The 14,670-nt window shown below is 37.4% G+C and overlaps 1 protein-coding gene across 1 annotated transcript in view; it reads left to right on the top strand.

The window, feature by feature from the left end:
* The window catches only part of LOC104080047 (SH3 domain-containing kinase-binding protein 1-like), a gene marked incomplete at its 3' end in the record, with an annotated part of 93,506 nt that overhangs the window by 30,556 nt on the left and 48,280 nt on the right, over positions 1–14,670 (top strand). Inside the window, exons 2-3 of the mRNA XM_009582301.1 lie at positions 1,488–1,594; positions 11,441–11,564. Of these exons, the coding sequence (XP_009580596.1) occupies positions 1,488–1,594; positions 11,441–11,564 (231 nt within the window). The remainder of the gene's footprint in view (positions 1–1,487; positions 1,595–11,440; positions 11,565–14,670) is intronic.

Raw genomic sequence — 14,670 nt, 5'->3', positions numbered from 1 at the left:
CTGTTCGCCCTAGAGAAGGGTTATCAAGAGATGTTGCAGGGGAAATAATAAACTGACCATAAGATCCATTTCTGTAATTTAATGTCAGATTAAGGCCGTTCTTGGACAGTGTTTACACAACTGATTTTGGTGTGTATTGAGCATATTTAACAGGTAAGAGAAATAGCATAAGAAAAAGTACATTTACTTGTGCAGAGTGTGTGTATATATGTTTGTGCGGATACATGTATATAAATAATATGAGGTAGTATGGTTTATACATTGCACATCTTCTAGAGAAGAGGGAGTAATCAGTGAATCCTGTGTTTTGAATGATTTCTCTCTTCCTACCTTCTCCTCCTCCACCACATTCCACCATGGTCATGATTCATGTCAGTAAGTTGTCCTTCAGCTAATAGAGGCTGAGCAGCAAGCTTTGGCAACTTAATTTAGGGAAGTTCTCTCATCCGCTCTGCTACAAATCATATGACTATAATTATAGGTAAGCCAGCGGATCTGGCAAACAAAGCTCTGGAACTGAATCTTTTCATTTATCTGTCTGTCTTAAAACTATGATGGCAGAAGGGTCAAGTAAGGGGTGTTACTCTTATTCAGAGCTATGAATTCAAGCCTCTCTTCAGTCGTGCATCCAAAGATGCACCCTCGTGCCAGCTTCTCATGGGAGCCTGGATGTCCAAGCTGAAGAGAAAGATGGCTGGTAACATCATTTCCAGTAGCTGGTTGATTAAGAAAATTAGTCAGTCTTAACCACACTAACCCGATGACACACCTAGCTTTGGGGGTCCTTTAGGATGGGTTTTCCTTCTATTTTCTTTGATCTGATATTAGTGCGTAAATATGCACCTTACAAATATGTGTGTATACATACATATACGTACGTACTGTATGTGTGTGTATATATATATATGTAAAAGAATATATATTTTAAAAAGGTTAGTGAGATATTTGTACACCTGTGAAAGAATTACAGAGGAAAAGATACAGGACAAAATAATCAGTTGAGAGCTTATTTCCTTATGAGCAAAAGCCACAGGGTTTTGGATGCCTTCCCCATCCCTCCCATTTCTGGATTTGCCTACATCATGTGTATAGAGGACTAGCCTAGAAGAGAAATTGTAGCAAATACACCTGGAAAAATCCTCTGGCTAAAGTTTGTCCATCCTGTCACTAGGAAGCACAGTCTATTAGTTAAATTTTGGCTCTTGAATAATACTACAGAAAGGAAAAAATCCCCACAATTTTTTTTCATTTATTAATTGCACTGAATTATAAAAATAGTTGAAAGAAATAATATGCACCAGAAATCTTTTCTCCACTTCTTTTTGTAAATTAATTCTAGGCAGATATATTAAGCATTGCAAACATTCAGATTCTTTTAATAGTGCTCAAAGAATAATATTTCATCTTTAATCATTTCCCCTGGCTTGTGTTTGGCATGGAATTTTGTTTTCATTTTACAATTTCCCTGTTTCCTTCATTTCCGCCAGGAGAGAGAAACAGAAGAAGAAGATGTCAGGTGGCTTTCAGTTATATGCCTCAAAATGAAGATGAACTGGAATTAAAAGTTGGTGACATCATTGAAGTCGTGGGAGAGGTGAGCAGATCTTTAATGGAATATACACACATGCAGTTCTGACATTTCTTGTGAATGCTAAGCTCTTGGATACAGTGTGTTCTAAGACATAATTTAAACCAGACATTTTTTTTCTCTGGTATACTGACGTGTCTGGTTTCGGTTACTGTTGGGGGTGAGGGGATGTGGTTGTTTGCTTATGGATTTCGTGAGGCTTTTTTTCCCTGCAGCACTTCTGCTGGTTTTACCCGATCAGTTGACGCTTCCGAGTTCTGTTCAGGGAAGAAGCTCAAAGTTTGTGCTACAGGGCTATTGAATTTATATCTCTGAAGAACCAAGATTATAGCAGAAAAAGCTCTTCCCAATTTTAGTAAGCCAGCCACAGGGAAGAATTATCTTTAAGGAGTTAAACACATTTAAGAAATTTACTTGAAGCCCTCTGGAGTTAAGCCATGACGTTCACCTTTTGTCATCTTTGCCTGAAAATTTTAACAATTTCATTTTACTGTAAACAGTTTAAAAAAACCCCAAACAACAAAAAACTCCCACCAAATTCTTTAGACACTGAAGATGAAGTTATTTTGGGTGGAAATGGATGTAGAAAATGAATGCACATCTCTTAAAAGACTGGGAACAAATTACGAAAGCTTGGGCAGAGATACAGAAATTTTCTTTGCATGGGTGAATCTGGTTGCAGGATCAAGGAATGCTGTTCACTCCCAATACCTTCAGTTTTCTGCCACTAGAGATTTTAGAAATATCTTCTTGAGCTTAATAGCATGAGAGGACCAAAAGTCAAAATGCTAACATGAAGCCTTTAAGTAGAATGCATTCAAGCTCATTTAGTCTTTATTTACTTAGCTTTAAAAAGGTCTAAGAGCTTAGTTTGCTCAAGCAGCCAATAAAAGGTGTGTTTCAGCTTGTATCATTTATTTGTAGGATTTTTTTTCCTTGTGGCTCAGCAGCTAATAAGTCAACAGTTATTTTCTTGTCAAGGATATACGATTCGTTTTCTTTTTCCTGCCTCTGTCACTTAAGAAATCAGTTCTAAAAGAATATAAATTCTACTGCAATCCACATGACATCCAGCGTTTTCTTACGAGAGATTAAATTCTCACATCTGAATGTAAGAAGCTTAGTGATCACTGGCACACGCCAGCTCTGCACATCGTTCTTCCTGGAATCAGACATTATGTGTCACTTAACTAACCTTATTCTGTCTGTGAGCAGAATTGTAATGGGGGAGGTCAAGGTTGTAAGACATTTAAGAGCATATTTTGAAGACAATGTAAACCCAGTATTATAATGAGTTTCACAGCAGCACATCAGCTGTTTTCATTGCACAGTTTGAAGTGTATTTGACCTCACATGGCCACACAAATATCTTCCGTCAGTTGCCCTACTTAAAACTTTTAAGTCTGTGTCTTTCAAGAGTAAAGTGATGGAATAAAACCCCTTCCTAGTATCCAGCCAACAGATTAACTCTACCACATGAATTGTATGATTAAATAATTTAGATGAGACACTAGACTTCTCTTATGAAACGCATCTTCTGTTGTCTTATAAATTTGAACAACTTAATTATAAATAACAGATTTATTTAAATCCAAATGTGACTGAAAATGATTGCATTAAAATTAAAAGATGTAAAACTATGAAAGTGAAGTATTCTGTACTTGCATGTGTGTGCTTATAGTTAAGGGCATGTTTTTTGAAACTCACTTGGATTGCTGATTACAGACTTAGTAGTCTTAAACTCATAATTGTGCCTTGAATTGCTACTGAAGAAAGCATTGGCAACTTGCTGATTCTAAGGTTTTAGAAAATATATTGTTTAGGGCTGCTTTTTCTGTTTGGCCATCCTAGAGAGTGACATACTGGAATTAGTTTTACTGTGGTGTGGAAGAGGATTTCTTATGGCTAGCTTGAACTCCTGGCCGTAAGTAAATGCCAAAGAAGAGCAGCTGACACAGGTGAGGCTGTGCCCACTTTGACCGTATGAAATACCCTGTTCTGTCAGCTACTGAAACATAAGCTCTGCCTCAGGCATCATCTGGTGCATTCATGTGATCCAGGACATTGTCTGACTCTTCTGGGTGGAACTAGATCAGCTGGTGGAAGAGGGAGAATAAAGGAATTTAGAGAAAAAATTCTCAGCACCTCAGGAGGTGTCATTGTGTGACCTTTATTTTCCATCATGGCTGATACCAAGCAGTTGATGTTGAATGCTTGCTGTTATTACTTACTCTTCTGCGCTTATCATAGTAGCATTAATTCCTCAAAAAAGTAGGGCAGAATTTTTCTTTTGAAACAGGAACTTTGTTTGATGTAGAAAGCTGCACCAACCAATGTACTGATTTCATTGTTTATCCTAACAATATCCATTGTTTTTCCTTAGGTAATGCTGCATAGATAGTCATTGTGTGATTCACATTGTTTATGTAATTATACGATGCTCCTTATTTCAGATGTTAAATGTTTGATGTGAGGGACTTATTATTTAAAAAATATGGTTTCCTCAGTTGTGAAAATGAAGATTTTTTTGCAAGGGCCAAAATCATGCTGTGTTATTTTACAAAACCCCCCAAAACAACAGCAAAAAAACCCTCCCACACAGGCAACATTTGGAGGCAATTCTTGCAAAATATCAATTTTGTTTATCATTATTCAAGATGAAAAACTGGATGATAGCATCTTCTGCATTATTTACAGTGGTTCACTGGGTAATTGGAACGTTAATGGTCATTCACTTTCCATTTCCAGTTGCTCCTTTCTCTTACCCCATCTTTTTATTCATGAGTAGAAGGTCTCAGATTCCCACAGGTAGTATTTTATTGTATACCCCTAAGAAAGTTGCATCAGTTGAATTAATTGGTTTTAAATTGACTTAAATTAATATTTTCAAATCTCTGTGGATTTCTGTTTACTTGGAAATAAATCGATTCCTAACTAAACCGGATATTGTTTAGATCAAAATACCGTGTATATAACTTTATGCGGGTATTTAGCAAAAAATATGTTTCAAATGTCACTTATGGTTGACAACCCATTAAACTTTTCCTGTTGCAAAGAAAAACTGGTTCCTGTTGTACTGTGCTAATTTGGCTTCATACTTGAAGAAATGGGTTGTGCTTCTCTCGAACCTCTTGAAGGTCACTGCCTCCAGCAAAGGGTTGGCTGAAGGGAACGCAAGTCGTCTCCTCAGCTGCCTCCATCAGTGCCCAAGTGTGTTTTCCCAGACCCCCAGTGAAAATGGGTTACACTGGTATCACATGGTGACATGCTGAGGATGAGGATGTCTTCCCTGTCTCCCACCTCTGCTTCAGGGTGCTAACCAACACCTGAGGTGTAGTAGCATCTAAAGCTGCCCCAGATCCTCCTTCCTGGTGCCAACGGGTTGGACAAGATACTTTTTGAAAGGGTTTTTATATCTGTCGTAGTGGTAGATACTATTGGAAATTCCTGTTGTGACAGAAGTGGTTTGGTGCTGTTTAGTGGATTGAAACAAAAGCAACAGTGAGTTTTGAGATGCTAGGCTTGTCACCAGATGGATGTCCTTAGAGGCTGTATATGTTCAGAATTCACAGTTCCTTCCTATTTGTTCCAAATAGTTAGAAATTAATTATAATAAGATCAGACATTCATCACAATAGATAAAAATGCTTGTTGTTAAACTAGAGGTTTCCATAACTGCACAGGCACTGATACCCATGAGACAACAGACTTAAATTAAAAGTACATTTGAAACTAACAAGAGAAGCATTTTCATCATTGTTTACATTCACGTTTAATGTGATTGATAGCTTTTGGCTTGTCATTTTCCTAGCTCATTAGCTATAACTCTAATTAGGTTTTCCCAAAATAAACTGTAACTAATTGTCTTACTAAATGCAGATATCTGAATTCCAATTATGTTTCACTCTTAGACGTTCATGGGGTGCCAGACAATTAACCTGAACTGTCAGAGTAAGGACATTTGGCATGTCATTCAATAGTTCTGAGCCTGCTTTCATTTGGGATTATTCTGTCATTGTGCTGCTATATACCTTGTGGCCTTATCCTGCTTTTTGGCAGCTTTTTGGCAATGTGTAGTGCATGGAGGTAAGCTCACAACTAAGTCTTTGACTGCGACATGGTGTAATACCACTGAGCTTATTCTTTGACTTTTAGTTAACATTGCCATATACTACATGATCAAATCCTGTAACTAACTCATTTGAAATTATAAAAATGCAGACTGAATTTTTAAAAATCTGGTGCTCCTTTTGGGCAAGGTTGGTGGGGGTTTTTTGTTGTTGTTGTTATGAGATAAAGTGGTTCAACCCGTTTCCAAGAACAGGATAGACACTGGAGATTGAGCTGGACTTTCCTTATAGTAACTTATTTTGACAGCTGTAGAGTTGAAAGGGGAATATTTAATAGTGGCAAGGGGATGGTCTGTGCCACAAGTACGGAACTGTATAATACTGCAAGAAAACAGTTGGGAATGAATGCTGGGGTTCCACGTCCCTCGGTTACTTTTCTGTGAAATCCTGTGGTAAGGTGTTTTTCCTGATCCTCTTCCAACAGGTGATTCACAAGGACTTCTATGACTACAGCTTGTTTGGTTAGTTCATGTGGTAGGAGGCTTTTTTGTGAAAATAAGGGTGCAAATACCTCCGACTCTTTATAGGGTCATTCCAGTTCTATGTGATTGCTTTCTCTGTCCCTCAGTTTCTTATTTAGAAGATGATGTTAAAAAAAACCCAACAAAAACCCCAAACACAAAAAACAAATGGAAAAAATCCCAAAGCATATTTGGACACTGTAAAATAAAGAACTCTGAAGCTGAAAAGATCCCCCAATACAAGGTACTTGTGCAGTTTTTAATTCTTCCCTTCTGCACCAGAGTTATCAAACAGCTTCCAGATGTGCTGTAGCAGAAGCCCAAAGGCTGGCTGACGTCTCATGGGTATGACTCTCTCTGAATGCACTCCCAGAATAAGCCATCAAGTGGCACTGTAGGCACCCTCTTCTGTTGAGGTCTTGTTTCCAAAATTTCTTTTCCCATTGGCAGTGAGCATGATTTGTTTATTCTGCCTCTTGGGAATCTATGTTTTTAATTTCCTTTCAACATACGATTGCTTTTGTCCTTCCAAGCTCAAGATCTTCCATTAGAATTTATAAAATTTATAAAAATATATTAAAAAATTATGAAAAAATGAGTTTTTTCCTTTGCTTTTTGTGCTCTAGTTCTCTCTAAGCAAAAGAAAATTTGTTGACCTTGGACTTCTCTCCTTCCTGTTGCCTGCCTCTGGCATGGCTTTTATTCCTGGTACTGTCTTAGTTTTAACAGCCCAGAAAGACTGTTGTGATCCAGGGAGACTTTTTTCCACCAGAAACCTTTCCTGACTCAAAGCCTCCCTCGTTTGCCATAACTGAGCTGTAAGTAGTTTGTCAACCTAATAGGCAAAGCTGCAGGTTGTAGAAAAGCTTGTGGAACATGCGGATACAGGAGTTTATTGAAAACACACTTTAGGTCAGCGATTCCAAAGAGCTGAACATTTTAATCATTTAACAACTTAGGCCTACTAATTATATAGCAAGGGGTAAGCAAGCAGCTGTGGCAATCCTAGGTAGTCTGGCAAGCAACTGCTGGTAGTTCGCCTCAGCATTTCCTGCTCTTTTTGGGTATCCCGTCCTGGAGTTACAGGGATGGCTGCCCAGTTGCCTCAAGGGAGGGTGCTTCTAGGCTAGTAGCAACAAGGTTTATTGTACTGCAGGTGAGGCTGATGCTCCCTCTAACGCTTCTTTCTTTAAAGGGGGGTGTTGCAGATTGTGTTGTTCATAAAGAGAAAACCTAAAGAAAATAAAAAGTAATGTTTCCTCACTTTTGGAATATCTTAATTTTGTAGTCCTAGTGACCTACTGAAGTAGTTTTGTTTTCTTTGGTTGCTTTACAGTTACAGAATAAAACTGCATTCCCGCTTTGAAATAGAACCACTGAGTTTGCCCGAAGGCTTGAACTGCTGTTGTACTATTTTTTTTTTCCTTTTTTTTTCTTTTTTGTACTTTAAACATGGAAATAGGCTGATTTCAATAATTTTTTGTTGATTTCTAAGCAGCTTAATGTTCTAGCATCTGTATACCCATTTGAGAACTTCTTGTTGGTGTGTCTGAATCTCTCACTCATATAACTCTTTGTGTTATTTTCCTGTCTGTCCAATTCCATGGTATCTATTTTGAGCACTTCATTATTATTCCTTATTTATATTATTATTTGTAAGTAAAATTAACTTTTAGAACCTCTTACTGTCTTTCTAGTCTGGGTTGTTATTGTGTACTGGCATCTCACAATTTGATTAAATACTCCCTTTCCAACAAAGTAAACCAGCATATTTTGAATGATTTTCATCTGTATTTGGTTTATAGTTTCCAAAAAACTCATTTATATCAAAAAAGGCTCTACTGATTGAGTAATTCAATTAAAAACAAAATACAAGTATTCTTTCTTCCTTGAAAATGTAAGAAAACCCAAAGCCCAATGATATTGGAAGAACATTTGAATGTTGCATAATTATTATCTAGATTAAATTTCCCTTTAAACCCCAAAGGCAAGGCTTCTTAATGGGATGCTTTTCTCTAGAGGTGATGCACCGTTCTCTGGTGGTACTGTAGTCCGTATCTCATTCAATCACATCTGGGCATTGGGCTGCATGTAGCTGTCTGCTATTGCATCTGTCCCTGCCCCACGCCTGGCATTGACTGAATTGCAGTTGGGTGCATGTGTTGTTACCTCCCTAAATATATGAAGTGGAGTAACGAAGTATCTTCAGTCACTTTCCTGTATGTTGTTGCTCTTCAAATGTGGTGTAACAGCAGTACTGGCAGCCTAGAGGCTGGGCAAGATGAGGACGTGCCATGCCTCTCTGAAAGGCAGTGAACAGATATAACACATTGAAAACATGTCTTGAAAATACCTCTAGCTGTAGCCACTTACATTTGGCAGATTGGAAAGATTCTTCTTCTAACTTAAAACCAAAAACTTTGTTTTCAGGCTGAACTTACAATTGGTGTGTAGGTTATTATGAAGAGTGGAACTTCTTTTCTGGCATAGGGACACGGACTACTGAATGAAATCCTCCTCTTTTTAGTTTGTTTGGTTCAGCACTTGAATGCTGGGCATAAATCAGGACCTGGATGTATAAATCCTGAAAGCACTTTGTTCTAATAGTATAGTAACAAATTTTATTGAGTGCTCATACCTCCAGATGGATTACCCCCATGAATAATGGATTTTCATTTGTAAGGTTTTATTGGCTGGGAATTACTGCGACATTTCAAACCATATGGCAATGGATTGCCCCAATTTGGGATAACTAAATCCTGGGGGTAATTTAGTGCCTTCTTTATTGTATGGATTAATCTCTAGCTGGTGTGTTTTGAGGCTTAAAAGTATGTAGCGTGTAGCTGTAGTGTTTAAAAATACTTAAAACTTTTGATGCTTTTGATGAAAACTTCCTACTAAATCTTTGGGAGGCCCAATTTGACCTGAACTTCTGATGTCTTGCTAACATCATTCTGCGTTTTCTTGTGGAAGAAAATCTGGCTTTTGTTTTAGATTTTTCTGAATTTGTAAAATTTTTGAATATGACATGGTATTTTCAGATAACTCATTCTCGTATCAGCTGGAAAACTTGTAATAAGCTAATGAATGCTGTGAGTATATTCACATCCAATTTAGATTTACCTGTCTAAAGATCTTTGTATGTGTGTTTTTCTATACACGTACATAGAGATCCATACAAAGACACGTCACATAAAGGGTGCTGATGTTGACTTGTAAGAAAACTGTGAAGTTTTACCCTGGAAGAAGTAAGCAGGAGAAAATTATTTGAGGTAAAGATGGAACTGAGTGATATTGGTCACCTTTTTTCTGTCAAATAATTCTCAGCATCTTGTAAAGCTGGGATCTTAGGAACTGTGTAATTCCCCTGTGATTAATCTTCTGGTCAATCAGCTAATGCAGTTCTGGTTTAATGTTTAGCTCTAATCAATAGAGCCACCTGGGAATAGTGCATTAGAAAAATTGAAGTATTTTATAGCTCAAAGTGTCTTGGCCACTTTGTATATTTTCTATATAATGGTATATAATATATAGGTATTTGGAGATATAATTTGTAGGGTCTACTAAGTGTTGTGGATCATGCAGTTTCAGTTTTCCATATAGCTTTTAATTTGTCTGGAGAGAACAAAAACAAATACTACCTTTGAGAGACTTTAAGAGTATCATGTGAAAAACCTGCACCCCACTGAAGTCATCGAGTGATTTGTACATATTCTATCCTCTGAAATAGCAGCAAGATAATAGACATATTCCTAAAGTTGTGCTTCACCTCACTGATACTACTGATGCTTTTTTAAAAAAAAAAAAAAAAAAAGGAAGTTTTGTCATGGACACGTACTGAGATTAAATGAAAGTAGCTGTGCTGGTCTGAACTGCTTTCAAATTAAAACAAAAAATCAACCCAGGAGGACAAGAAATGTGCTAAAAAGGATGAAGATGGAGAGAAAGCCCAGGAAACACTCCTGGAGTAACAACAATTTGCTTTGTAGTAAAATTGTACCTGTAGCTAAGTTGAAAGAAATTCAACCATTCCTCTATAGTTTGAGGAAATATTTGCCTGTGTAATATAATTAAACATGTTAAATTACAGATTTGTTTTCTAAGAACCTGAGATTTTCATGAATAAGTGATATGAAACAGACTTTTTTCCTATAATAATTAACTAGTACCATTTAAGATGTGGGGTTGTTTTTTTAACAGTAAATGTGAACACCCTCAACTTGTAAAGTTAACTTTCTATTTTCATGATTTTGGTTGTGGGGGCAGGAAAGAGATGGGTCAAACATTATTGGAGACTGATGTGTCACAGACCGACACTGTCCTCCCTTGTTATTTTTTTAGTGAATGGACAGTGTCTCACAGATGAAAAATATTTGTCAAGGGTATGTTTAGCTGATGCATATAGTAAGTTATTTCTTGCTGTTCCATTATAACCTCAAGGCATCTGGTTTCTAAGGGCTGTCATTTCACTGCCTGAGACTGCCATTCAGTCCTGAATGGGTTATACAGGAGGGAGTTTGTCATTTTTAAGTGATATTTTCTCTTGGGATTGGGCTAGGAAGTGTCTCTCCTCCTTCTGACCATATTATTATTATACATTTCAGTAGCTCTTTGTAAATCTAGAGTCAAATATGCATTAGTACTGTTCTTTGTTCTCCATAGAGTTCTTACGTTAACACATTAATGATTCAGCCACATTCTTAATTTTTAAATTAGAGAATTTCTGATTTTGATGGGGAAGGCAGGAATATTCACATGATTTGTATTAAGATACCCAGTTTAGATTCCCTGAATAGCCCTTTGCAGGCATTTCTCTTTCACCATTGACTACTTAGGGAATTTAAACTCTTATAGTCTGTAAATCACACATTAAAATGGTGGTCATGAATAGGAGTACGGTATGCGCTGAAAATTTAGTGCTTGAACTGATATCCATAAAAAATGAAATGTGGAGACACCGTGTGCTCTCTAGTTGTTCTTTTATCCTTTTATTTAATGCTCGTCCATGCTTCTGACTGCTGTCAGCACTGCTGACATTTACAGATGGGTGCATGCATCTTTCTTGTGTGTACTTTAAAAAAAAAAAAAAGAGAGAGATGTTCTGGCTTGGAGCCTATGCCATGTGCTCCTTATACCTGCAACTAATACGAAGTGCTCAAAATCATTACTGTCGTTGTTACCGAAAATCATGTATATAATGTAACTCTGTAAAGTGTTGCTTATGTTAAACCCTCTTTTTTTTTGTTTTTGTCTTGGTGCAGGTAGAAGAGGGCTGGTGGGAAGGTATACTCAATGGAAAGACTGGCATGTTTCCTTCCAACTTCATAAAGGAATTGTCTGATTCTGATGATGTTGGAATAGCACAGGAAGAGCAAGTAAAGCCAAGTAAGGGAAAAAATATTATTGATGTTCAATGTATGTCTGTGTCTTTACCCACTAACATATTGATAGTGTAGTGCGTTCATATCTCTTGCTTGGAAGTGTTTTTGAATGTCATGTTCGTAAATACACTGTGAAAGGGTGAGATGATGATGCTAAGTGTGTACTTACAATGCTACCTGAGTTTTAATATTGGCATCGCTCCCTGAGCTGTGTTAAGACCTGCTGAGCTGCAACAGACCAAGAACAGAGAAGACAATGGTGATTATTGGATTTGTATTTCAAAATGAATTACAATTTTTTTTTTTCTTTACATGTGGAAACTGAGCAAAGTAACCAAACATCTACAAAGTGGCTGTGCTTATTTAAACAAGGGATTAAAGTGCCATGCCTTCTATAATGACTCCAGTAGATTTAAGGACTCATAATTATTGGTGTGGGACATGCGGCACTTTTTCCCTCCAGGTGCTGAGCATGTTACTATCACCTCCGTCACCCACTGCCCCAGCAGCCAAAGGGAAAAAGGCCAGAACTGGGACATGGACTTTGTTCTCTCACTTACAGTGGGCCAGTACTGCTGCAGGTGAAAAGCATGTTTGGTAACTAAGTTTGCGATAGTATAAGCATGGTAGTGGGTTGTCCTATTTATAACTTCCCTTGGAGAATAACCTGAACCAAAAATATGTTGTTAAATGAAATGGACACTTGTTGGTCTTCATGTTTTTTCTGTTCTTCAAACAGATATTCTTGTTATTTCCTAATTCAGTGGTCAACACTGAATCTTTAGTGGAAAGGAAAAAAGTCAATTGTATTTACATATTTCAGACTAATTCCACAATACCTGCCAAGGTCTTCCTATTTTCAGCACTGCAGATAATCATTGCTATGTAGTGTTCTTCTGAGAGCTCTGAGCAAGCAAAAGTGAAAGAACTCCCAAGATCTCCCAAGCTGAAATTTACCAAAACCTTTATAGTTCACTCTCTCAGTAAGAGGTAGAAAGTTATAATTCTTTCTTTATTTTTTTTTCCCCCCTCTCATTTTTCCATTTAAGGCAAATTGGTCATCTTTATTGCATCCCACAGAAATAAGATCCTAAAAAACCTGACCTTTGCAATGATGAAAATTTTTCGTATTGTTTTTGTAATGGAGTACCTATTCATGTGTAGTGGCACTGGTGACCTAGTCTTGTGGTCAGTGCTGCTAAAGATATTCACAGGTAACATTCCTTCAGACTGGAATGAAAATATTTTTTAAGGAAGTTAACAATTTTAGTGTGATGGAAAGGGAAGAAGGACATGAAATGAAGTTGTCTATTTCAGAGAGATTGCAAACTGCTTTCTATAACCTATATATGCTATCATGAATTTTGTTCATTATAAACACAGTGAGTCTTGGAAGAACTAATTGTGTAGATGTAGTTTCAGCTCTGGATTCTGTAGTGTTTGATACTCTATAAATGAACAAGGTAAGTGATACTATTCAGGATGGAATACCCCAATTTTATCTGAATGAATATGAATATTACTTCTCCGGGTAATTCGGTAATAATTACTTTATAATGAGCATCCTAAAAATGTCTTTGAACAAAAACATACATTGGAGTGCGTAAAAGCAGCCACAAAGCATTAGCTTGTTTCATCGACGTCCATAGTGGCACATGCTTAGTTCAAGCTCAGTTTTGTGTGCTGGTTCTGACTGTCAGTGGAACCTAAAACCTGTGATACTTGTATTGAGAAGATATCGGTAACAAAGATAGTGGTTTTGTCTCTTTAACTAAACTGAAGATAACTATAGCTTAGAGATGGGTTTTCTTCTTTCTTGTATGTAATTTAACTCTTTGGAGGTGCTTTGTAGCTAGCTAAGATGGTGTGTTATTACGAGCTATTTTCTAAATAGCAAAATACCTATAAAACAGAAGAACACTGTAAACCTCCTCAGAGAGAGACAGGGATGCAAGGAGCGTTGCGATTAGATTCTTATGGGGGTTTTAATGCTTTTTTATTTTTTTTTCTTAAAGTAAAACCACCAATTTAATAACTGCATTCCCCTAGCAGAATTATGGGAAATATGCATCAACTCAGTTCTTTCTATATGGTTTATGTAATTGTTACAGGTGTTGCTCTCTAACACGTGGTGCTTTATGAGGCTCTATTCAGGTACACTGACTATCTGGATTCAAAAATCTCCATAATGAGACTGCAAAAATTTTCACAAGTTTCTACAACTGACTAGGAATTATAATCTCATTCCAAGTATCTGTGCTTAGTCTTAAAACATAGCAAAATAAAAACCGAACAAGTAAACTCTGGAAGATTTGGGCATCAGGCTAGCATTACTGTTGAAATGCTCTGGGTAACATCTCAAAAGTGTGTAGATTCATGCCTCTAGATCAACTCCTTCCTCTGTGGATGACAAGACATGACAGCACTTCAAATCTGCAATAACTCCTTTTTGTTTCTCTGGAAACGCTGTTTGAATATGTCTGTATCACAGGACTTCGTAAGGCAGAAACATTGCATATGAATTCTAGATAAGTTAGCACTCAGGTGCGAGGGGCTGTACCTGCGCATTGAACCAGTGCCTTCGGCGGTCACTGAGGTTTTACGCAGCTTCTAGAGGGGCCTAGAAGGGGTTGGGGTATGGCTCTGTAATCTTCAGCAGCAACCTTGAACTCTTCAACCCAGCTTATACAATGGATAAGGTATTACTTGGCAGGTTTACTGTGAGACTTGGGAAGGTAGCATGGGATCTTTGGAGAAGGGGCACTGAGCAAACACAAGAGCATTTTTTAGTTAGTAGTTAAATTTAATGCTTTGGTTAAACTCAGTTAAACTTGACCTTTTAATCACATTTTACTGACCATCTCTAAAGAGAGCCTTTTTGGAAGAACAATTGTAATTTTTGGTGAACTCGAAGTGGAAGAAATACAGAAGAGAAAAATGATATAACTTGGCTTTTTAGGAATAAGGTTAATAAAAATGCTTATTTCTCTGTCCTTCTGCTATGACCTACTGTCGTGGTTTAACCTGGCAGGCAGCCAAATACCACGCAGCCGCTCACTCACTTCCCCCCCCCGCAGTGGGACGGGGAGAGAAGCAGAAGGGTAAGGGGG

This window comes from Fulmarus glacialis, unplaced genomic scaffold, assembly GCF_000690835.1.
Source record: "Fulmarus glacialis isolate BGI_N327 unplaced genomic scaffold, ASM69083v1 scaffold2467, whole genome shotgun sequence".
In the NCBI taxonomy this organism is placed as follows: domain Eukaryota; kingdom Metazoa; phylum Chordata; class Aves; order Procellariiformes; family Procellariidae; genus Fulmarus; species Fulmarus glacialis.
This window is presented reverse-complemented; position numbering and strand designations above follow the sequence as displayed.